The sequence below is a fragment of the Ischnura elegans genome, chromosome 9 (assembly GCF_921293095.1).
Source record: "Ischnura elegans chromosome 9, ioIscEleg1.1, whole genome shotgun sequence".
NCBI lineage: Eukaryota > Metazoa > Arthropoda > Insecta > Odonata > Coenagrionidae > Ischnura > Ischnura elegans.
Window position 1 is genome coordinate 6,395,215 of NC_060254.1, and position 25,952 is coordinate 6,421,166.

Sequence of the window (25,952 nt, forward strand, 5' to 3'; positions counted from 1 at the left end):
ACATTTTATAAAATAATTTCAAATTACAAACAAAAAGTAACTATTTTAACAATAAGATGATACATACTTTCCTAATAGTTATATAAAAAGATATGTACATTTCCATCATAAGCATTTCCTTCCAGTCTTGAGGTGATTCAAAAATGGGGTTAGGACTCGTGATGGCTTACATCTCATTATTATCTGACCTTAGATGGCAGTAAATGGCTCTAGAAAATACGCAGGAATGCAAACTAGATCCCAGGTATGGTGGGAGGCTAGTTGAAATTCAATCACAGTCTGTTCAAAGTACAAGAATATTGCTTAAATACAACTCATAGGTCAAAAACATAGGATAAAATTTCAACATCTGGAGTTAACACATGACTTAAATATAAAAAGTTACAAAATATACAGATCTCTCATTACCATTGAAAGTTAACTATGAAATTCCTGGTAACTCAAAAAATTAATGAATTTCATCTTTACTTTGCTGTCTAATGATACAAATCATCACAATATATTACAAATGTTATTTAGTGATAAAATTATCCTTGAGAAGTCATTTTACATGAAAATATTAATCGCTGATATTAAAAGGGAATACACACAAACCTGATATTAGCATAGTCAGGATAATTAGAATATCTAATCACAGAAATAGAATACTACCCACACCCATTTACACTTGGATCTAATACCCCCAGGGCATAGAAATCTTAAAAAATGTATGTATCCATCGCAGAGAATGGATCAAGTACTCAAAGTGAACCTCTAAAACACACGAGCAACTTGCTCCTGAGGTAACTCCAGTTTCTTGATACCTGATCAAAACCTCTGATCACTCTTCCTGCACACAAGTGCCAATTAAAGAGAAGGCCAGTTCATGGAAAAGCTTTACGACAAATTAACCATAGCTAATATTCCATTTACCAGAATTTATTCTACAAAATACTTTCGCACATCATTTTCCCACAAATATCAAATAACATTCTCTAAAGTGGGTCAGCTTAAACATTCTCCCTTAGCTGACCCGGCACAGATAGTAAACACATAGAATATATGTACTTGGATTCCATGGATGTGCTCCTCTTTATAGATACGATATCCAACACTAATGCAAAATCTCCCTTTGCATTGCATATCACATCTACACTCAGCCAGCAAAAGCAGTCGGCTATCCAAATGTCCTGGGATTCAAGGATGCGCAACTACAGTATGGATTGGTATCCATCTGGATCCAGTGAGGATATAACTCAAGTACACTAACAATAGTGGCAAGATGCAAAAGTCCTGTTAATCGAGGATAGTGGAAGGTTTAGGCGATAAGAGGAGGGACACAGTCAAGACTCAGCACCCTAACGACCCAACTTTCAAGCCAGACTGGAAAAGCAGACCTGTGCTGAACTACTGGATGCCAATTCATGATGGCTTCCATTCTGACTGTCGTATATTATAGTTTAGGTGCCACAACTTCTCCACAATCATACCTCATGCATTTACTCAGATATTCATACTGTAAATAGTAGAAAATATGAGCGCTTTCAACTCTCAACTGTAGGACATATCGTTTCAAAAATGTCAGCTTTATCAGAAAGAAGGATAAAGAAACGTCAGTCATGATGAAAAATCCCAAATTTAAATTATTCTTCAAGCAGAAAGAAATTCTAGTTAATAAATCAGATACTCTTCCATGAAAAAAGAGAATATTAAATAAATTTACAAACTACATTGTGATAGAAAAACTGACTTTCTTTGGCTAAAACGTGAAATTTTGAACACGGGATAGATATCCTTTGATATCCTCAGCAGATCCCCATGGCACTCAGAAGTCCCTCATCCTGTGAATTGGTTGAGTAAGAGTGAGCGCATAGGTATATCCAAGGGTATATATTCTACAAAATTGTGCCAGCTGGGAGGTGAAATATTTTTACAACTACCCAAAAGGTATGAGAAACTCTTTTTCCCACAGGAATGGACCAGGTGCAAAAATGAATACAAGAGAATAATAAATTAAATAATGAGAGTCAAGATTCACATAAACATGAAACCATATTAAAATGGTCAATTTACAATCCTCTAACTTCACAACCACAGTTCATACTGATAGTTCCGAAAGTTTACACAACCTGCCCATCACACATGCTCAATATTGAGAGAGAATCAGGGGGGAAGACGATAGGTGAAGTGAAGCAAGCAGGCATCGCTACAGATGAGAACAGGATTCCAGGTGGGAAGACGTAACACTAGGCACTCCAGAATATTTTTAAAAATCTCCACCCTCAATGACAAAAATATATGAGGAAACTTGTCATGATAATACATAACCGTATTTCTCCGAATATAGTCCCCCCCCTCCCCCTAATTTTGAGGCTTCGGTTTCAGGTAAAAATGTAAAAAATGCATTTGAATATAGTCTCCCCCTTTACAATTACCACGGACATTTTTGGAAAAAAGGGAGGACTATATTCAGATAAATACGGTATGTATGGAACCACAATATTTCGGCAGAAGGAAAATGGCAAAGACAATTGGAATCAATAGCCTAGAAAAAAGCCAAGAGCATGTATACTCATTGTTAGGTTCATAAATAAGCATTAATGAGGAACTTGACAAGTGTACTCTTCTGAGACAAATTTTTCACTAATCACGCTGATTACACAAGATGATGACACATCCTTCCTCTAAGCATAAATGATATTCATTCAGAGAACTACTATTTCTATGAACTTAAAATTCATAGAAATGTCTCAAGTTCATTGCAAGCAAAGATATTTCCCAGTGAAAAAGGCGGAATAAATAGCAAAGGAATTGAGGAAAGAACAAGAATTAATCATCCAAACCTCTGTTCCAGAAAAACCCTGTTCTTCTCTCTTCCAATGACTCATTCTTGGCTATGGAATTTCAGACCAATAGGAAAACTGTTATGCCTGGCAGACACGTCAAAAGATTGACCACGTCCATAATCGATTCATACTCTTCTTCAGTGCTTCCCAGCCTCTTATCTACAGGTACAAGTCGAGCGTAATAGTCAATTACTACGCATCAGTCAACACCGACATGTAATCAAGGCTTTCAAATGCCCTCTTCAAAAGACTAGCACGCCATGAAATGGCAGCTTTTATTTTGGAAAAACAAAAAATATAGAAATAAGACTTGAAGCTAGATAATTAATTCCTTAAAAATGCCCTTCACTTGGTACATTTTGCAGTGGTTTGCATTTGATGAACCCCTAATTTCTAGTCTGCACACACACCAATGTCTACCCCTCAAAAACCTGGCTACCAAACTCCAAGAAGGCAACCAATTAATTAAAGTTATTCCAGAATCTGTGACCTGACATTAAGAGTCAGAAATTCTATATCCTCGTGTGGAGTTTAACAGCCTATTTAAATATTTCTTAGAGAGCAAAATGCACTCCATGAAACATTTCCAGATCTAGGAGGAAGGAACTATGTACGTACGTCAAATTTCACTCCAGCTGAAACATTAAGCACTATCTCAGAACTGACTACAAGATTATTGTACGCAACGGACTGACCGCAGACAATCACAGAGGTGGATCGATGTACACTAACAGGGGAGATGGATCACGTTATTGCTCACCATAAAAAATCACAGATTCCCATGTACTAGTCCAATTACACTATGCAATAAATTGTAAGGTCACAAATTTTTTTTCGAAAATGCAGGTGTACTTCATTTACATATTTCGATCTCCTGAATACAAAAATGATACTCAAAACATCATATTACTCACTGGTTTAAAAAATTGCACACATTTTCAATTACTGACAGTCCATTAAATGAAATATATATACTTATTTCATCCTGTAAACTATAAGTTAGGAACATCAGGTGTGAAATGTTCCATCAGAAATGGAAGAAAATGATGCCAGAAAATTTGGAATTGTCGGATGATGGGTGACTCCATTGTTGGATGCTTCCCCGAGAGCACACAGAAATGTCCCATTTGGGGAAAAGCAGGGGTGGTGTCATTACAAACTAAGAAATAACAGAGTTATACATTTTCATGCATGCTCAGTATGCCAAATTCCCTGTATGCATGGTTTAAACTTATATTCTACTTCAACATGATTCGTAAACCATACAGCCACTACTCACTTAATTGTGTTACATTCATATAGGCAAAGAAAATTGTTTGCACCACACCTGTGGGTGATACGATCTTTTAAGTATCATTTTGGAATTCAGGAGGCACTATCCATCATGAACAAATGCTTCTGTGAAAAACATTTCTTCAGAGTTGCACAGTGTTACCTACACCAACCCCAGATCCACTAGAAACGAACCCAAAAAGCAAGCCGACCATGCCAGGGCCACCACAGGGCAAAATGAGAGGGACCCACGCACAGGCTCAGGTTTCACGCCATTTGGACACCCTACGGAGGATTCTGGCAATGAGTGCAGTTCAGCATGACTGAAGGTTGGAAGCGCTCCACTTGAATCGTCGTCGATTGGATGTCAAACTTATGACGGAGGAGTTTTTGTGCTTCCACAAGAACCTGCTCTGGATTAGCTGTGGAATCTGAAACATATGATGAAAATGTTTTATTTGCCATGAAGGATTAGGTAGATACAGCAGACACTAAGACCAGCATATGGCATGTAACAATGAACCAAGAACATTATTTTAAAAGGGAATTATGTGCATGCAAAATATAATACAAATTCAAGAAATAAAATTTACAGATATTTGTCACTTAATTACCCTGACAATTAAAAATGCAATTTTTTTAAAAGAAATTCTTTAAATTCAGCCTTAAGTAAAATGGTAATTAGTAATTTCTTACACATATTGGTATTAACCCATTTACGGCCAACGTTGCGAAAACGCAACATTATTGAGAAATGCAAAAAAAATGTTTCAATTGAATTTTATTCATGTAGAACTCGCTTTTTTTCGATAACAATAAGTTTAAACTGATTTTTAATGAGATTATAATGACATTTAATAAGTATTTTGATAATTAAAAAAATACTCAAAAAGTGTCAATTTTCGAGTCTCCTGTTAAGCAAGATAAATAATTTTTCCTAAGAGTAACTATTCCCTTTATTAAGTTTTTTATTCGTCCATGTGGACGTAGAAATTTCAATTAATACATATTAAAGCTTATATTTCGTCAGGGAGTCAACATTAAGCGAAAATCAGATCCGGAAAATAATGTTGCATTTTCGCAATGTTGGCCGAATCAGGTATCTATAGGCAGTTATGCAACCCGCATTACCACATAATTCCGTCTCGTAGGATTATGCCGTCTTTACTGTCAGATATAATCCTACGCCTTTTTATGCCTCGCATTTGACAGATATCGTCATATTTGATAATTAAAATTCTTAGATATTATATTTCCAACGAGATGCTGCATTATTTTAACTAATTGCAATATAAATTAGAGATGCATTACGGCTTGAAAAGTCAAAGTGAATATTTTTACAGAAGATAACGTGTTTTCCAGTTTTTATTGACATTTTTATCACAACAGATTGAATTACAACAAATAATGACTGTTTATGAATTACATGAAAGCATTTCGGGTGCAATGGAACACAAAACTTTGTACATTCAATCCGCATTTGAACTTCCTTACTTCACGATTCAACGATATCACCGAATTCCACAACAAGATATTGGGTGAAAGAAGACAAAAAGGCTTAGATTTGGTTCGGAAATGATTGGACCAAAACATATTTAGATTAATAAAAATTATCTACACTTTTTAGACAATTCCTGTCTGGACAAAAATGACAGATTTGTAAATTATGACCTGAATTTAAAATTATTACAATTCGGAATATTTGCGAATAAATTTTGAAATAATGAGCAAATGGTACCTTACTTTGGTCACTTAAGTGCATAAATGTTCTTTTAAAACAAGCCTTTTAGATTTTGCTTTTTACTTTGGTGATTATGTTATTCAGACGGTTTTAGGGTTCAACCAGGCGATAGAAAATTACTTCCTTCGAAATTTAGGCTAGAAGCAAGTGTTATTCTGAAATTTCTCAAGGTTATCCCTGATCCCTCGCATCATCGTATGTTTTTCGATAACTTCTTTTCATCTTGAAGACTATGTATTGTTTTGAAAGAGAAAGGATTATTTGTCACTGGAGCCATCCATGAAAATATAACGGAGGAGTGCCTGATAGAACATAATAAAACTATCGATGTGAAACCGAGAGGAACATGAAAACAAACATTTGATAAAGCCGAAGGTCTTAGTATTGTTCGATGGAATGATAATTAGATTGTCCCTGTAGACAGCAATACAAGTTTTTCGCTTCCATTGGGCACAGGGAAAAGTTTCAGCAGAAAAAAGAAAATACTATTTCACATACTATTCTACGTTAATAAAAGAAAATACTTTTCCTGTTATTGGGGAGTATAGTAAATACATGGGCGGTGTGGACCTACTTGATAATGCAAATTACCGCACTAGAATTCAGGGGAGAAAAGGTCCTAGCTAATCAACTTACTGCACAGCGTTTGCACTAACGCCAGTAGAGTGTACAGGTTATGCAACGGAAGTAAATTTCACTGGTAGACTTCAAATCGTATCTAGCAAGGACGCATCTTAAAAGAGAAGAGAATCAGTCAGTAGATGTCGTACCCCTATGCAATTCGCGTCCTTAAACATAGAAAAAGTTAGGCCATATAATTCATTGTGGATTCGTGAAGCATGATAGGATGAATTTGGCCATAGAGTTAAAAAAAATTCAGTAGTTGCCGTTGTGATTCAATCTGCATTAATAAAATTAAAGTCAATGAAAAAATGTGAAATACATGCTCTTCTGAGAAAATTTTTGCTTTGACTTGTGTCTTTCAAACCGTAAAGCATGTCTATTTTATAGTGGATTTAGGTCAAATAACAACAACATCTCATTGGAAACATAAATCTAAGGATTTTATTTATCCAATATGACGATATTTGTCATATACGTGGTATAAAAAGGTATAGGATTATATTCGACAGTAAAAACAGCATATTCCCATGTGACGGCAATGTATTGCAATGCGGGTTGCATAACTCCCTATAGATACCGGATTCGGCCAACGTTGCGAAAACGCAACATTTTTGTTTTACCATAAGCAAATATTTTTGAAGGCACATATTTTCAATTTACCTTGTTTAGCATGTTATTAGGTAAAATGAAGAGAAAAATTTTTATATTTTTAAGTACAGTGGAACTTGGTTAGTACGTTCCTCCTTAGTACGTTTTCCTCCTTAGTACGACGATTTCTCTCGGTCCCGGTACCATCGGAACAAAATACAGGTAAAAGTATTTGGTTAGTACGTTTGAAAAAATTGCGCTTTCCTGGTTAGTACGCTCAATTGCTAGCCGTGACGCAACCCGCAATTCGTTCTCCAGTATCTTCCTAAGGGTCGTAAAGCTCCGAATTCATGATTTAATTTATTATTACTAGCCATTAAAATTCTTGCATTCATTCCACATATCTTTCTTCGACCGTGATTTATCCAAATGCATTTCTCAATTCTTATGACGCAATGAATAATAAAATATGGCCATTTATCAGGAATGTCTGACTATGCAAAAGTGCAGCCAATGAGAAGCCCCAATTTTCCCCACCCCGAGCTCCTCACCTTCTGCTGCCTCTGGAGTGCCCACTGCGCACAAATTTCACGAGTGGGCAATTGTTGCTATTGCACGAGTTATCATGATGAAGAAATGAGTCTTATCCAATTCCCACTTTATCTAAAGCAGTACTGCACGACGTCAACGCTACGTAGTACGTGCGTATTTGACTACTGCTGCGGGAGCAGACGATGCTCAGGATCTCCACGCGAAGCTTAGCTTAAAAATACTTGATCTCGGCACGAAAGCAGACGACATTAAACAAATTTTAAAAGTAAAATTCAACTGTATAATATAAAATATTCTTGTAATTACCTCGTAATCTAATAACCTTGCGTGTTATTATTCGATATATCGATCGCTATAACAATCGATATGGCTTTATTCCAGAAGCGCGAATGTGTACGGCTGTTGCCGTAATTTAAGGTCAATATAATTTTGTCCAATTTTTATGATGTTTAAAAACAACCCGTTGACATACTCAGGGTTGTTTTTATATTCTCCGAGTATGCTGTGACAAAAAAGAAATGACTTAGCTATACTTGTCCTCTTTCTATAAATACATTTAGGATAAATCACGGGAGAAAGACGCCGTTTTCATGTAATTGTCTTCGGGAAATCTATGAAACATTGTGATTTTTTATTCACATGGTATTGTTTTTCAATGTAGCGCCCATTTTCTTTATTTTAAAGGCGAAAAGAGTTCAGGAAGGCGATCCTACGAGAACTACCGATAGTAATTGTAATTATGACGACTTTTCCACAGATTGCAATTACCCCAACTGCTATTATTTACTTTCCTCGTTAGCACGTTTTCCTGGTTAGTACGTTCATTTTTTGTGGTCCCTTCAGAAACGTACTAAACAGGTTCCACTGTATTTCTTTACTCGGCCGGTAATGGGTTTATTAAGTATTGATAACTCTTAAACCCATTTCTTTTAATTCACATTCCATCCTCTCCGTCTTGATTGAATCACCACAGAGATTGCTTATTCAATGGTTGTCATGATCCCAAAGATAGAAGTCAGCAGAGAAATGGATGTGAGTTTTTTTTGCCATGTCAAATCAGATGGCGGTAATGGGAGCAGAATTGGGAATTTCCATGCAAAGGAAAAGAGGTTACGAGTAAGATCTTGGAATGTAACCATTGAAAGAACTCTTTTTTCCTATGATGAATATTTCATTATGAAAATGGGATACCCCCACAATATTATGCTTTGCAGAACCCAAGAGAAAAATTTAGAATACAGTGTCTCCTCGTTCAGCATCATTTACCTTTCCTGAAAAATGTGAGAATAAACAAAATGACATTATTCGCTCAATGGTCTCAAGCTCAACAATGTGGAAGTTGATATTCAAAAATGAAAAGAAGACATCATTGATTTCCACTGGTTCATTTCCTCGGTACGACATGTTTCAATCCATTGAGGTCATTATCAACTACACAACAAATTTGAATATCAAGCAAGCATATATACTCCTAAAGATAAATAGTTAAAGCATATCAAAAATCTTAAAATTATTTTAAAATCATTTAATTCGAGCTAAACCCAGCTTGAATTTCATCATCAACTAACATGTTACTACCATGTGTGTAAACAAATCTCCAAGCAATTGTTCTGTATCGGTAATGGCCGTGTTCCTCTTGACGAATCAAGCAGATGGATTTCATTTCCTAGGGATTTTTGCAATTTCATTTCATCGAAAGATGAGCTCATTGATAAAGCGCTCCTGAACATGATTGATAACCACAAACATCACAAACGGTTATTACGGAGGCTTCCGCTGTTAGTTGATTGGTGATGGTTTTCCGGGTTTACACCGCGTTGATTCACAAACGGTTGAGTGTGCGAGAAACTTTGGCAGCTAAGAATGAATATGTGGATGACTTAGTAATTCAGAATCAAATACAGGCAGTCCTCGACTTTCGTACACTCGACTTTCGTACAATTCGCACTTTCGTACATTCAAAATTGACACCTTTTACTTGACTTCCGTGCGCTAAATTCGGACTTTCGGATGTGGTATGTAATTTTTTTTTAAATTCCCGCGATGTTTACTGCGCATCCCAACATTCAAATGTTTCAAATGGCAGTATATGCGAACAATACGAACGTAAACAATGAAGGGAATTGTTGGTAGTTGACTCTAATCTAGGTAATTTATTTGGGAGAGAGACTGCCTGCTATAGGCTCCTTCATTAAGAGAAAAAGAGAGCCTTCATTGGAGAGATTTTTCAAAAAAGTTGACTAGACATCATCAAATACCTTTCAATAAAACTAGTAAGATCTTCTTTCTAATTGTGTTTTTTTCGTGTGAGTGCTGTTTAATTCATATACACCTTCGGCAACGATATTGTACGAAATATCACCCGAATTCCATTTGTCTTGTCTTTTTTGAATAACATGCGAAATATACGCGATCACGAATGTCGCCTGCCGAATGTCGAATTTTGGTGTAAAAATTAAAAGGTATCCAGAGTGCGGGTTCAACAATTACATTTTGTTATGCTTCTTCATATGTCTTATTATTTATAGTGGACGTAATAAGTGGAATTTCAACTTGAACGCCTAGAGGAAGTTTCACTCGATAGCCAACGTCGTTCTTGTTTTTTTTTAGACTTTTATTTTCATTTTCTGCGTATTTTCGAAAGATATTATAATATATAAGGAATTTTATTATCATATTATTAAAATTTAGTGAATTGAAATAAAATCCGTGAAAAAAAAATTTTGGAACGTAACCCCTAATTAGTATGGAAGTCAATGGTTCGACTTTCGTACAAGTTTTCGGGAACGCATTGTGTGTGAAGGTCAGGGACCGCCTGTACTGAATTTCTCCGAATATAGTCCCCCCCTCCCTAATTTTGAGGCTAGAGTTTCAGGAAAAAAATTAAAAAATGGGTTTGATTATAGTCCCCCCTTTACTTTTACCACGGGCATTTTTGGAAAAAAAAAGGGGGGACTATGTTCAGACAAATACGGTAGTATCTACTCTGCATTCACTCAAATCTACTGACTGTACAACAAACTAAGACAAGTCATCAACTATCCACCTGAATTCATCAACTTCTTCCATGGTCTGGCGTACCACTGCACAATTTACAGCTGAAGGTGAGCTCGGTGTTCGTGATGTTCCGAAACCTATACCAACTAAAACTTTGCAATACTAAAAGAAACACTGGTAATCAATGTGATTCATGCTACGTGTAGAATGCTTGGCTGAAGTTGGTGTGGCTGATGTCACTGATGTTTTAACTTTGTCTTTATTCATAATAATAGTGCGAACTGTAGATGTCGTGAGCTCAAACTTACGCACAATATCGACGCTCTCTATTTTCAAAGCAAGTTATCACTTTTCAATTTCTCTTCTTGGTTTGTGCTTTTCCTTGATAATTCCTTTACTTTTCTATCCCATTCCTATTTTTTGCCGTTGTTCCCTTGATTTTTACTCCGTATGGCTCTATCAGAACCACTTTCTACTGTATTCTGTATTCCTGCGATGCAGAGGGCCTACTGCTGCTGGGAAGGAATGAAGCCATTGTGTTGAGGCTCTCTCTCAGACCCTCACATGCATTGATGTTATTCATACGCAACTGGGCCTTCGCTCCCCGATGACCTTGAAGGTTGGACCCTTTAGTCAATGTGGTAGTCAGTTCGCCCGATAACCTATGACGGCAAAAATGACGTCTCAAACTGTATTGCTTAAAAAAACCTCATTTCCACTAGCTCCAAACTTAGTAATGATATAACTGATGTAATCCACTTAAGGGGACAAGAAAAATTACTTTGGCTGGTCAGCTGTCCAGATGCATGACGAGCAATGCTTTTGCCCATTGCACAGCAATGGATTTTGACGAATATATAAACAAAGAATAAAATATGAGGTAAGAAGTACTATTAATATGTGTAAAATAAGTGCAATTTCGTGTGTACTAAGCGCATGTTCACATTTTATCAAGAGAGTATCAAAGGTTATTTGATTAGGCTAAGCAGCATTGGAATGTTTCCCCGATGAACGAATTTGAGCTACATCACAATTGAACTAATTGAAATTGCGTTAAGCGAGCTATGGGTGTACTCACACTTCTCTAGCGTCAACATCATTGGTACGTACCTATAGCCAGGTGGACGGCAAGTGCGTTGTGGCTGAGGGTGAGCGACCACAGGTGGAGGCCGTGAATGGCTCGGACACCAGGGATGCCCGAGAGCAGGGCACCGTGGAGGGATGAGTGGTCGGGGCCATGCCGAGGCCAGCCCTCCATCAGCACGTGGACAGCGTCACGCACCACTGGAGCCGTCGTCAGGATGACCAGAGCAGAGAAGACAAACGTGCAGATCGGATCAGCAAGCTTGGCACTGGGCTGAAAGGGATGTGGAGGGAGGATGTCATTAAAAAGGGTTCGAAGGGAGCACTTGCTGCAGCCAATTTCAATGCTAATGCACAAGACGAATGAATTTATAACAATTTATCACAGGCAAATTTCGGTTGCTGAAAGTGTTTGCTTCCTGCATAACACAAAAATGGAATAACATACAGAAAAATGAAAATCAAATGAGCATTACATGTTGAAAACATAATCTGTCCAAAAAAGCATAATATCTAGGTAACTTAAAGGAACACTCTAGAGCTAGCAATCTTGTGTAACACCTTGAAACCGAGTGTCATCTGTAGATGAGGGTCGACTGCACTCGGCAGACTCAAACTTGAAAGCTTCCTTCTTTGCTATTTCTTTGCTTAACAGTCTCAGATGACTTCACTAATGACGGCAGCAGATTTTCAGGCAGCTATAGTTCGCGTTCGTTCTAGTTTTGAGTTTTCCTTTGTCACTGGCACCCTACAAATATTCGTGCACTTTTTAACGAGGTAATTTTCACTTGTGTAAGTACGGCGAAGATGGCCTCCCTATCTTCCCCCTTTTTCCACCTCAAGCCACCCACCGCCCACGCGCCACGGTTTGCTCTTCGCTTCTCGCCTACTCACCCTTCCTGCCCCGCACCTCACCTCACCTCGCCTCAAGCGTGGGATCCGTGCAGCGTTTGCAGAAGAGCGGCCTCCTGGGCGACAGAGTGGGACCTTGGGTCGAGAATCACCACCCTGTACAGTAAAATCCACAATGATATTGATTTATCTTCCAGTCTATGGTCATCCACTATATAATTCCTGGTCAACTATGACCGTGGATGTTATATCCTATATGTTACAGCAATTTGATATATTTTTAGAAAAAGCAGATTCGAGATATATCGATTGTGAGACTAAATGCAAAACATATTTCCATTGGTCATTATGCGGAATACCAAGATGTACCCATTCATCAAAAATCATTGGTCCAACATAAATATTTATCAGGTTATGCTATTATGCGTATTTGCTATAAAAACCAATACGAACCTTCGATTGTACTGACACCTGAATTGAAAAATTTGCAAACCTATTGATATCCCCTTCATTCAATGGTTGCCTCCGTCATTCTGCCTTCTTAAATATCTCCGTGGATGTTAAATTCTATAAGTAATAGCAATTCGATATATTTTATGAAAATGCGGATTCGATATATATCGAATGTCAGCTCAGCCAGAAAGTATATTTCCACAGAGGAAGATGTGCAATGCTTAGATGCACCTATTCAGCAACTTTTATTAGTATAGCTGTGAGAGTTAGAAAGATATGAAAATTTTCGTTTTTCCTACCGGCATCGTATCGAAATTTCAATTGTGCTGACATCTGTATTGATAAATCCGCGATCCTATTCATTTTATTTCCAGTTATTGGTCATAATGTTCATAATGCCTGCTCAACTATCCCCATAGATGTTATATTCTGTAAGTTATAGCAAATCAACATACATTACAAAAACGCAGATTCGATATGTATCGAAAGTAAGACAATATATCGCAATTATTTCCATTGAGAAGTATGAGAAATACCCATATACACACGCACACCAAATTTCATTGGTCTAACTGAAATAATTATGAAGATATGCTAATTTGCGTATTTGCTGAAATAATGGAATCGAACTTTCGGTTATACATACTGACCCCTGTTGTGATTAATCTGCGAACCAATTGGTATCGCTTTAAGCCATTGGTCATCCTCCATGTCATGTTGGCTCCACTGTGCCTGGTGATGGCTATCCCTAATAGTTATAAACATTTGATAAAATTAATGAAAACGTAGATTCGATATATATCGAAAGTGAGGCCATTTACCTCGCTTAATACCATGGTGCATTATGGGGAATTCTAAGATGTACCCACTCACCAAATTTCATTGGCCTATTGCAAATACCTACCAAGTTATGCTCATTTCCGTATCTCCAATGCAGCAAAAGTCACCTTCAAAGACATTGGCCATTGTCAATGTAAAATCCATATACATACATAACAAAGGTGTGTTACATATGAGATGCCGATTACGTCATGGAAAATCGGTGGGGCTTCATTGAGAATAGTCCTATGTCAGCTCTATCCAAATTTCCCCTATGTACTTATATTAGCGAAGGAGATAGGGCAATGCGTGTATTTCTTACGGGGACTTATTACATAAAATTATAAATTCATATCGAGATATCTTCATAGGGAAACAATACTCATCCAAATAATTTGTGTGCATGTAAAGTTCATTTGTGGCGAGTCAAACAGGAAGTACAACACACCGGCGCTGATCAATGCGGTCAACCAGGCGAGGCCGGTCAATGCGGTGAGGCTGCCGCATCGAACCAAAAGCAGTATATCCAGCGTATATAAGACCAGCGGAGAAGCCACCGCAGGAGGCAGAAATATAAGAGAGGTGCCAGCAGAACGCTGTGCTAGAGAGAACTGTGCCACCTCAAGTGTAAACCGATTTTTGTACAAAATAAAAATCGTACCTTGGGACAGTATTGTTTGTTTGCAACATAGCCTGACAGCGACCTTACATTGGTGACCCCGACGTGATGCCGGACCCTGGGACAGCTATTGGAGCCGAATCAGCCCCCGCAGGAAGCATGCTGGACCGAGTCGCCGTTCGAGTCCCACCATTTTGGCCTGAAAAACCAGCCCTGTGGTTTGCACAACTGGAGGGACAATTCTGACTGTGCGGGATCACGCAAGACGACACGAAGTTCTGGTATGTTGTCTCACACCTAGAGAATAGATACGCCCCAGAAGTGGAGGACATCATTACCGATCCGCCCTCCGAGGGAAAGTACGATAGGGTAAAATCTGAACTCATTCGAAGACTTTTGGCCTCGCAAAGCAACGAATCCGACAATTGTTAGAGCGCGAGGAGATGGGGGACCGGACACCTTCACAATTTTTGAGGCAATTACGGACCACTACCGGCCCTGCCGTGCCAAATACTTTTTTAAAGACCCTCTGGTTAGGTCGCTTACCAGCATCCATGCAAGCAATACTGGCAACCCAAGGTGACGAAGAACTTGAAAAGATAGCTCTGTTGGCAGACAAGGTACATGAGGTCACCCCTAAGCACCATATCGCTAGCCTACTTGACGGGCCCCACATCGCAACGCTTGAGAAGAAAATTGATGACCTGGCGAAGCAGCTGGCAGCCCTGACAACCGAGACCAGGAAGCCAGGCCGAAGCAGATCGCGTTCTCTTTTGCGAAAACGAGATCCGGAGGAGAGGAACAAGGGCCTCTGTTGGTATCACTGGCGTTTTGGTTCGAAGGCTAGGAAATGCTCATCTCCTTGTTCGTATTCTCAGGAAAACGACCAGGGCCCTCATTTATAGTGGCTAGCGAGCACAGCCCCATTAAAGGCCACCTCTTCATGACCGACGCAAAAACAAAGGAACAATTCTTGATAGACACAGGTGCCGATCTCTGCGTCTATCCGCGGAGGCGCATTAAGGGTCCCCGTTTTAAGACCTAGTACGAGCTAAGTGCTGCCAATTGGGTCACGGATCGCAACTTATGGTTTCGTGACGCTTAACTTAGATTTTGGGCTTAGGTGCGTTTTTGTGTGGAATTTTGTTATTGCAGACGTCGACAGACCTATAATCGGAGCAGACTTCTTAAGTTTTTACGGTCTAATCGTCGACATTAAAAATAGGCGACTTTTGGATAACATTACCTCTCTTTCTACTCCCAGTCACCCGGCACAAGGCACGGTGGGGCAGATAAAAGTAGTAACGGGCAACTCTATGTACCACCGATTATTGAGGGAGTTTCCGGAAATTACTCGACCGATAGGAGTTTTTTCGACACCCAAGCACACCACGGAGCATTATATAAGGACAACGCCAGGCCCACCCGTGTGCTCCAAGCCCAGACGACTAGCACCCGACCGTTTGAAAGCAGCAAAAAAGGAGTTTGAAGCAATGATAAAGATGGGAATCGCACGCCCATCGCAAAGCAACTGGAGTTCGCCCTTGCATATGGTGCCAAAGAGAGGGGTGGAATGGCGGCCGTGTGGAGATTATAGAGCCCTCAACGCCAGGACTATTCCAGACCGCTACTCAGTTCCGCACATAGAAGACGTAGCCAACTCCCTTTTAGGGAAGGCAGTTTTTTCAAAAATTGACTTGGTACGTGCCTACAATCAAATTCCGGTCGCTCAAGAGGACATCGCCAAGACAGCAATAACAACTCCATTTGGCTAGTACGAGTTTCCTTTCATGGGTTTTGGTTTGAGGAATGCGGCACAAACATTCCAGCGCTTTATGGACGAAACAATCTGCGGTTTGAACTTCTGCTACGTCCACATTGATGATATTTTGGTAGCATCCGATTCGGAGCAACAGCATGAAGGGCACCTGAGGGAATTATTCGAGCGATTGAAGAAGCAAGGCATTCTAATTAACCCCGCCAAATGTATTTTCGGAAAGCCTGCTATTAATTTTTTAGGCTATGCCATTTCCAAGGAAGGCATCAAGCCAATGGAAGACAAGGTAAAAGGGCTATCATCTTTTCCGTTGCCGGGAACAGCGAAGCAACTTCGGCGATTCTTGGGGACGATCAATTTCTATCGCCGATTTATTCCAAACGCAGCAGCCATCCAAGCGCCAATGACTGAGCTACTAAAAAGGCCAAATTTAAAAGGGCAGGCACCAATCGAGTGGACCACGGAAGCACAGCAGGCATTTGATGCATGCAAGACCATTCTGACTCGGGCAGCGTTGCTGGCGCATCCCGACCCCGAAGCTATTTTGGCGATTGTGACGGATGCATCCGATTGTACCCTCGGCGCAGCCCTACAGCAGCGGGACTCCAAGGGATGGCAGCCACTTGCTTTCTTTTCGAAGAAAATGAGCCCGGCGCAGAGAAAGTACAGCGCTTAAGACAGAGAATTGCTCACAGTCTACGAATCCGTAAAATATTTTCGTCACATGGTCGAGGGGCGTCATTTTGTTATTTTTACGGATCATAAACCTCTCATTTTCGCTTTCCGCCAGAAGGCCGATAAAGTTACTCCGCGACAATTTCGTCATTTGGATTTTATCAGCCAGCTCACCACCGACATACGTCACGTGACAGGAAAGGAGAACGTGGTGGCAGATGCTTTGTCCAGAATCGACGAGGTGTCTCCAGCAATAGATTATCAAGCGCTCTCCCGATCCCAGGCGGAAGACCAAGAGCTACAACAATTACTAGCGTCCAAAACTTCGCTCCAACTGAAGCGAGTTCAGATTCCAGATTGCGATGAGAGCATTTTCTGCGACATTTTCACGCAAACTGCTCGACCCTACGTCACAGAAGAATTCCGCTGCCAAGCTTTCAACACCGTTCACGGCCTCGCACATCCAGGTATCAAGTCAACAACGAAGCTTGTTACGCAGCGATTTGTGTGGCCAGGAGTCAAGAGAGATTGCAGAGTATGGGCGCGGAGTTGCATCACCTGTCAGCGTTCAAAAATTACGAGGCACGTGAATTCACCTCTAGGCGAATTTAAGTTACCTTCTTCACGATTTGAGCATATTCACATAGATCTAATTGGCCCCCAGCCGGTTTCCCATGGTTTCCGCTTCTGTTTAACTTGCATGGATCGTTTTTCCAGATGGCCCGATGCTTTTCCTATTGAAGACATCAAAGCAGACACAGTGGCCATGGCATTTTTCGGCGGTTGGATTTCCAGGTTCGGTATGCCTTTGAGAGTCACAACGGACCGGGGAAGTCAATTCGAGTCATGCCTTTTCAAATCTTTAACCCATCTGACAGGAACTCAGCACCTCAGAACAATGGCGTTTCATCCCGCAGCTAATGGACTCATCGAGCGACTGCATCGCCAGTTAAAAGCAGCCATTAAGTGTCATGCTGATCAATGGTGGGTGGAGTCACTTCCAGCTGTTCTCCTTGGAATTCGTGCGGCGTGGAAGGACGATATCGGTGCAACGGCGGCAAAACTTGTCTACGGCGAGACCTTGCGTTTACCAGGCAAATTTCTATCACCGCAGCCACATACCATCGAAACCTCCACATTCGTCAGCATACTCCGACGTCGAATGCAGAAATTGAGGCCAGCAAATTTGATACGACATGGGGAAAGACAAACTTTCGTTTTTAAAGACTTGGCCACTTCTCCGAATGTTTTCATTAGAAATAACTCGGCGAAGGGCATACAAGAGCCACCGTACGATGGGCCCTTTAAAGTCATTAAGAGATACCTTAAGTATTTCATCGTCCGATGTAAGGGGAAGGATAGCTCGATCAGCATCGAACGATTGAAGCCGGCATATGTTTTCGCCGACGACGTGGACCCCAAGACCTCACCTCCAGGGGGCGAAGGAAGCAAGGGAAGCAAGGACAATTGTTTGCAAAGGCAACCAGAGACAACATCACATTACGGGAGAAGAGTCCACTTCCCTAACCGCTATCAAGCCCATTAAACTACTGTTTTATTGAAATCTTACATACTGTTTTATTTTGTTTACCTTGTACATTTTCCTTATGCTTTCTTCTCTCGTTCAAAACATAGGTTTTGTCACTGCCAAGGGGGTATTGCGGCGAGTCAAACGGGAAGTACAACGCACCGATGCTGATCAACGCGGTCAACCAGGCGAGGCCGGTCAACGCAGCGAGGCTGCTGCATCGAACCAAAAGTAGTATATCAGACCAGCGGAGAAGCCACCGCAGGAGGCAGAAATATAAGAGAGGTGCCAGCAGAACGCTGTGCTAGAGAGAACTGTGCCACCTCAAGTGTAAACCGATTTTTGTACAAAATAAAAATCGTACATTGGAACAGTATTGTTTGTTTGCAACATAGCCTGACAGCGACCTTACACATTCCTTTCCTAACATATTGTTAAAAAATTTATCCCCTTAACTATGTAAATAGGCCTGAAAAAGGGCTCCATCGAATGCACACTTAGATCGATAATAAATTCGATCCTAATCACTTGATCTGCTTGATTTGACTTTTGTCTGATTAAACACATTAGCAGTAGTATGACTTTCATATTCTGACTTTGCTTAACAACAAAGTTATTAACAATTAAAGCGTATCCAAGGAGTTTGTGATCGATATAACTCACACATGAATCGATCGAGAGGAATGGCCACCATCGCAAAAGTTGACCTTTTGGATAATAATATTACTCTACAAATTTCATTTATCTAGCTGGAACGGTTGCTAAGATATTCAAGATCGTGTGATCCACAAAAAATGGCGACAATTTTTCGCATGTAGGATATTTTTCGGAATTTAATTACGAATTAACCAAGAGGGTTACGGAAAAGTAGGGTTCATCATTAGGATGCGAAGCACCCAGAACGGTTTTTTACGAATATTCCAAATTTTCACCTGACACATGTCTCAAGGCTGAAATCCGAGATTGAAAATTCGACCACCTCTAAAATGGAAAAATCGAAATCGTTTATTCCTCGGAACTGCCTCCACGCATGAAAATTCCTAAATAGCCAAAAAATCAAGCAAAAAATATAGTATCTTGAGTTTCAAGGAAATTGTGGTGCAATGATTGCAAGTTTGTTAAAAAAATTCTTAAGTTAGTGCCATAAGAAAACATGGTGCACTTTCCAAAAATCATCAAAAATAATAAAAATCAATGTATCACAATGACAACCACAACAAAAAATCAACTAAAAAATCTAGTTTATGTCAAGGGAATGACATGTTCCTCAGACACTTAAAAATACGAAATAAAAGCCAAAAACTTTTAGTCCCCTAAGGCTCCCATGCTGATTCAAGTCAATATATCTCAAAAACTAAACACCTTTTTTAAGATTTCAGATTTTTCCTTCCAATGAATTTATTTTTTACTTTTACATCCAATATTCCAAATACCCACACATATCACAGTTTGGGCTACTGATTTGTATCAATCACCCAATCAGTGAATCAATTTGCAGCTATATAGGGATATATATATTTGCAGCTTAATAATGGAGCGTTTCCTCCACATCTCATAATACCAATTGTGTTCCATAATCCTTAAATTCAAAACAGAAATTAGAAAAGATTCGCCTCGACTTTCCCCATAACTTTCGCCCCAACTTTCATCCCAGCTTTCACCCCAACTTTTGCCCCAACTTCCCCCTCAACTTTCGCGTAAACTTTGTCTCAACTTTCGCATCAACTGTGTATGAACTTTCGCCTCTCTACTCTGTCTAAACTTTGTCTCAACTTCATCTCAGCATTTAACTTAAACTTTTGAACTTTGCCTCGTCTTTGCCTCGAGTGTGCCTCGACTTTGCCTCAAGTGTGCATTGACTTCACCTCTACATTCGGCCTAACTTTCGCCACAACTTTCTTCTTAGCTTTCGCCTCAGCTTTACCACATTTACCAGGCAAACATAATTTAAGAAAAGTTATTCAGCGGGAACGTACAAAGGAGTTACTGGCAAATCCTAATTCTATTGAAGACCTTGAAAGTGTACTTGACAGGTTCACAAAGGCTGTTACTGGCGACAAATTTCTTATCTATGATTCTTACGACGATGACGATTACAACTTAAATTGTGGCAGGATTTTGGTTTATTCTACACATGAGAATCTCAGAATACTTTTCAAATCAAGTATTTGACACTTAGATGGCATAATCGTTTAAATAAATTAGTCGGTAAAAGCCACCCTAGTTTCTACACTTTTCTACAAGAATTACAGAAAGAACAGGCAGATGTCGAATACATTATTCGTGAGTTAAGTCTTGGAAAAAAGTGAACAATTTAAAACCAGGAAACCTTCATCGGGTAGAAGAACGCACCGAAAACATTGTAAGAATCTACGGAGACTACTCTAACGATGGAAGAGAACATGAATATATTTAAGTGATACATAGGCCATAACTTGCATAGCACCAATGCCATATAAAATTAATTTTTAATGTTCTGAAATTTACTTAACTCACTTAAATTCACTTTTTGGTGATTCAATCATCTCCAAACAACTGATAAATTTAGACAATCTCCAGAATCAATATAAACATAACTTCTTGCAGGGTCAGAATCCTGTCCAGCGATTCACATGGTGCAAATTGCTGAGTTGCGCAATTTTTGTACCGGTAGAGAAAACTTCCAATGTTAATCACGGAATCAGCTTAAGTTTCAGACACACTGACACAACTGGCATGGAAATATGCATTGCAGCCAAATTTGCAAGCTAAAACGCTCGGCTTATCGCCAATTGCTTTGCAGCAAAATGCACAGATCAATCTAGCTGCCGTCATTTTCTCGAGCCTCTCTCAATTCTTCAATATTGTCCTGCACACGGATAACCAAGAAAAGGCCCGGGACAGAATTTACTTAAAATTACTATGGCATGCTTCACAAACCACATGATACCACACTAAGCTTTCTAAATGTCCAATAAACAGTATTTTCTCCCTGAATGACCGTGACAGTTTGCCATGAACATATATTTTGAACTGTTCTCTTTACTGAACAGGTTCAAAGTGAATGGTTCATCAAAATGAACACTTTAACCCACCTTTCATCAAACGACCAAATTTTCTAAACTTCTTAAGCTAAAGGAGAAAGACGAAGCAATTAATTTCAAAGGCCCTCACTGAAATTGACTTAAGGCATGGTTTCCCAATGAATAAGAATTTTGAGTGACGCAAGCAGTTCATGACTGGAGCATAAATCAGAAGATACCATTAATTAGGATGTGAGTAATGAATTACGAAGTTATTTTAAAACTTGAACTCAATTTCTTTTCTGGCTGTACCTTAACCTACAACAGCAAATAGTATTCACCCAACACTATTTCATTGGATCAGCTAACATTTTTGTAGTCCTCCCAAAGTGAGCATGCCCCATTAATTTCCAGCAAATCTCTCGAATGTAATTAACTCACTTAAAAAGTGAATAAATTAAGGTCTGCACAGGATTCAACACTTTTGCTATGATACGAGCCAATTAGTTGATCACATTAATGGGGTTAAAATAAATCCCAAAAATTATTTCTCAAAAAAATCCTGTCCGAGTGCACCAATACAAACTTCAGCTAAAGGAATATAAACTGAAAATTTAATGCCAATACATTGCTGTGATTAGGGCTGAGCATTGATGTGAATCGGTCAGTCATTTATAAACATATGTTTACTTACATAAGCCTTGATGACCACTGCGGAGATGAAGACGCCAACGCTCAGAATTAGATCTCCCAGCACATGAATGATTGCGGCCCGCAGGTTTATGTTTCGAGGCCTCATTTGGTGGGAGGCAAAGGAGTCGACAGACGCGGACGAGACACCACCGTGCGAATGACCGTGGAAATGCCCCACGCTGCAGCAGCCCGCATGCAGAACCAACCCCATCCTGAAATACATGCAAAAGTTCCATCGTGCAAAAGTCTCAATGCACTCGAAGAATTCAGTAGACAGGGAGGGGAGGGAGATGTCACGACAAAGAAAACTACTTCCTCAATCACACACTTTCTCTCTCCTTAGTTTAACCCTCCCTCTTATTGTTATATACCCTTCTTCCAGGTGTACAGGGGAGAAATGCAGAGGGTGCTTTCATAAAATGTAGCAACTAGGAAAAAAAAAACAATGCAAAGCTATTTTATCACATACCCATTTGCATTTTTTTTTTAATTGTTGAGGTTAAACTGGTTTATATTTACAAAATATTTTTACATTTACCAAAATAAAATATATCAATGTACATAATAAGTTATAGCAAATGAAATAATGCAATACGTAAGAGCCGATATTTTGGCCTGCCGCAGTAAAAAGGGTTACATTTATATAACGCAGGAAGCTGCCGCACACTTTTCATGTGTTGGTTAGAGTTCCCGTTCATTAACTTGTTCTGGGAGAAACCCTCAAATTAGATATTAATGCCCTCAGATTAATCTATTAATATATATCCCGCTTCACATGGTGGAACCACGATTCAACTGTGCAAAATAAATCACTTAGTGGAACATTACTACTAGATTTATTCTTTAGCACATTTAATCTATTAACTTATTTGAAGGGATGGTCGGATCGGATACCTCGGATCCCAATATCCACGGATATTGCCCTTCATCGGATACATCGGGTCCAAAGTCGTGGAAGTCATCGGATCTGGAACCAAAATTTTAAATTATAGCTTCAGTGAATGCAACGCCCCATAGGAGTGGAAAGAGTTCTAATCCTCTCTTCGAATACGCCGTTTCACTGCGATGCCTATCCTGCTCATGATCCATTTTGTTCAAAAGCTCTCGCAGGGGTTACGTAACAGAATTCCAGCCGTGGAAAATAAAAAGGGCAAAACACGATGGCACATAGTGTGAATCTTCCCAAGAGATTGAACAATCATTGGGGGAATCTCAGCGTGGTAGCATAATACCGTATATCTCCGAATATAGTCCCCCCTTTTTTTCCAAAAATGGCCGCGGAAAAGTAAGGGGGGGGACTATAATCGAGTGTAATCCAGTTTAGCATACTAAAGGTGACCATAACGTTATAAATAACGGCATAATGGCTAATGTTCTCGTAGTATTTCTATTTGAGTATATTTATGAGGATTATAATCGGAGATATGAGTAAATACTGCCACATTTTACCGGAAATTAAGACAATTTTACCAGAAATGTTGTAAAGATACGATTCTTCCGATTCAAATAGCATATCGAATATGCGTTTTCACGGAATCCATCGGGTAGCCGTTAATTTTTCTTGGAAAAGTATTGTTAGAATAATTCAATCGACACTTATCACTTAATGACGCAAAACAATAAATAATTAAAATCAAAACTAAACACACACTATCATTACATTAATGGAACACTAGAATTGAATCAATAGTATTTGTACCCGTCGCTCATTTAATAGTTAAACGATTTAAATCATTGCGAAAAATAAACAGATAAAGTGAACCTTTCGTGACGATTTAGCATTTCATTGCGTCCGTAACTACTATACGTCCATGTGCCCGTGCGGTTCGTGTTTACAACCACTGTCTTTACCGCCTTCACAGAACAAGAATGCGCAATCGTTGATGCATTTGTTTCTGAAAAGGCGCAATAATCGACGGCTTTAAACCAGAAGCGCCGGCATTACTGCATTTGATCGAAATCCAGCGACTCAGCATCGAAAGTGTGATCAATTTATTGAGGAATATCTTCAATTCGTCTGGGTAAATAGCAAAAAATAATTTTACGTTCAACAGTGAGGTGATGGATCAAGTAGAAAGATGAGGATCAATCTTGCGGCAGAAGCCATCAAAGACGGAGTTTCGATGCCAATTTAAGAATAGCCGTTGCAGAATATGCCGTAAATCATAGAATTCATATGGCGGCTGAAAAATTTGGCGTGGAAAGAAAGTTGGTGCGACTTTGGAAAGAGAAGTTACCTTGCTTGCAAAGCGCTAATACATCGCGGAAGTCATTTCGGGGGTCTCGATGCGGCAGATTCAAAGAATTAGAGGAAAATATCGTCGAATTTGTGCGCAAATGCAGAGCAGAAGCTCTTCGTGTAACTTACGCAATGATTCGCGACGAGGCATTGAAAATTGATACAATATTTTTTTCAGTTTTAATGTTTGTTGGAAAAAGTTTATTTCTTAATTTTATTACTTTGATATTTGTAAGTCCTGTAGTTTAATTATTTTGCTTAGCAGGCATTTGATGGCAATATTTTTATAATGTTTATAATTTATTTAACACAATTTTATTTAGATTTCCTAAATTCTTCAGGTTACTTGGATTTGTGATGACTTGATGGGTGTGTTACACTGGATCTAAGGAAGTTTCAGGGCCAAATGCAATACTGTTTATGGGCTTTAAATTACAGCTTATATATTGACATTGTCTGTAGTCATTTGGAGATCAAAAATATTAATAATTTGTGAATGTTTAAAAAAAATACAATAGCCTTGGATATTTAAAAAATTTTCTCATTTCTTCATTACATCTGGTTAAGGAACTATAAATTACTGATATATGCAATGGATCACAACATGTTTTAGGTATAGCTATTTTGTTGTGATGGAAAATATGTGAACAGATTTGTTCTTAATCTTCACAGAAAAAAGTAGTTTTTATCGACTCTAGAATCTCAACTTGCTAACCACTGAAAAATTGCCTTCCTTTGCATTTTAAAATTTTTCCCAAAACTGAGGTCTCGAAATTAGGGGGGGGGGCTATATTCAGAGGGGGACTATATTCGGAGATATACGGTAATTGCAGAGCCATAATTGAGGAATTGCCAAATTGTTTAATTTTAAGGGCAACACTGATTATGTACTCACGCGATGTTGATGATGATTCCCAGAGCGGACACTATCATCATGGTATCGGCCTCAATTTCAAAGTCCTGGTGCCGGATGCGAAGAACAGCGAGGAACACACAAACACCCGTCAGCACCCAGATGATGGTGATACTCACCAGTGCACCCAGCACCTCTGAGCACAAACAAATTAGAAACACTGGGTAAGTACATACTTGGGCCACGAATATTACAAAAAGGATCACGCTGGCCTTTAGATGCGTTTTCAATCACCACACATTCAAATGGGTTTACAAGCGTTGCAGTTGGGCAGAGCAATTAGAATTTAATGCTGAAATATGCTGCGGAGAAAATGGAGAAATCAGGGCTGTAAGTCAAAGTTTATACTCGAGATTCTGCAATTTATCAAATCCAACCATTCAAATGCCATTCCTCAGAATTGAAAATACTACACTGCAAAAAATTGGAAAAAGTGGATCACCCTGCAGTGGACAAATTTTTGAAACCAACTGAAGTCAATTAAGATTGAAGAGGTAATTAATAAGCGAACCAAGGGGCAAGAAGAGAAATCAACCTTTTGTGGGTCCTCCATTCGTGCATTTGTTGTCTCCTTTAATTGAGTGACATATCAGCAAAATGTTATGCATCTGAACACTAGGAGGACCACACCCATCACTTTGAAGGATAACTCCTACATACTTACATAATCACATTGCCTGGCATTTATTTTTCTACATCT

The 25,952-nt window shown here is 39.2% G+C and overlaps 1 protein-coding gene across 1 annotated transcript in view; it reads right to left on the reverse strand.

Annotated features, from left to right (window-relative positions):
* Positions 1 to 2,504: 2,504 nt before the first annotated feature.
* LOC124166104 (zinc transporter 2-like) overlaps positions 2,505 to 25,952 on the reverse strand; it is a 33,350-nt gene continuing 9,902 nt past the window's right edge. Inside the window, exons 4-7 of the mRNA XM_046543742.1 lie at positions 25,235 to 25,388; positions 22,102 to 22,312; positions 11,710 to 11,956; positions 2,505 to 4,528 (exon numbers count right to left, since the gene is read on the reverse strand). Of these exons, the coding sequence (XP_046399698.1) occupies positions 4,383 to 4,528; positions 11,710 to 11,956; positions 22,102 to 22,312; positions 25,235 to 25,388 (758 nt within the window). The 3' untranslated portion in view covers positions 2,505 to 4,382. The remainder of the gene's footprint in view (positions 4,529 to 11,709; positions 11,957 to 22,101; positions 22,313 to 25,234; positions 25,389 to 25,952) is intronic.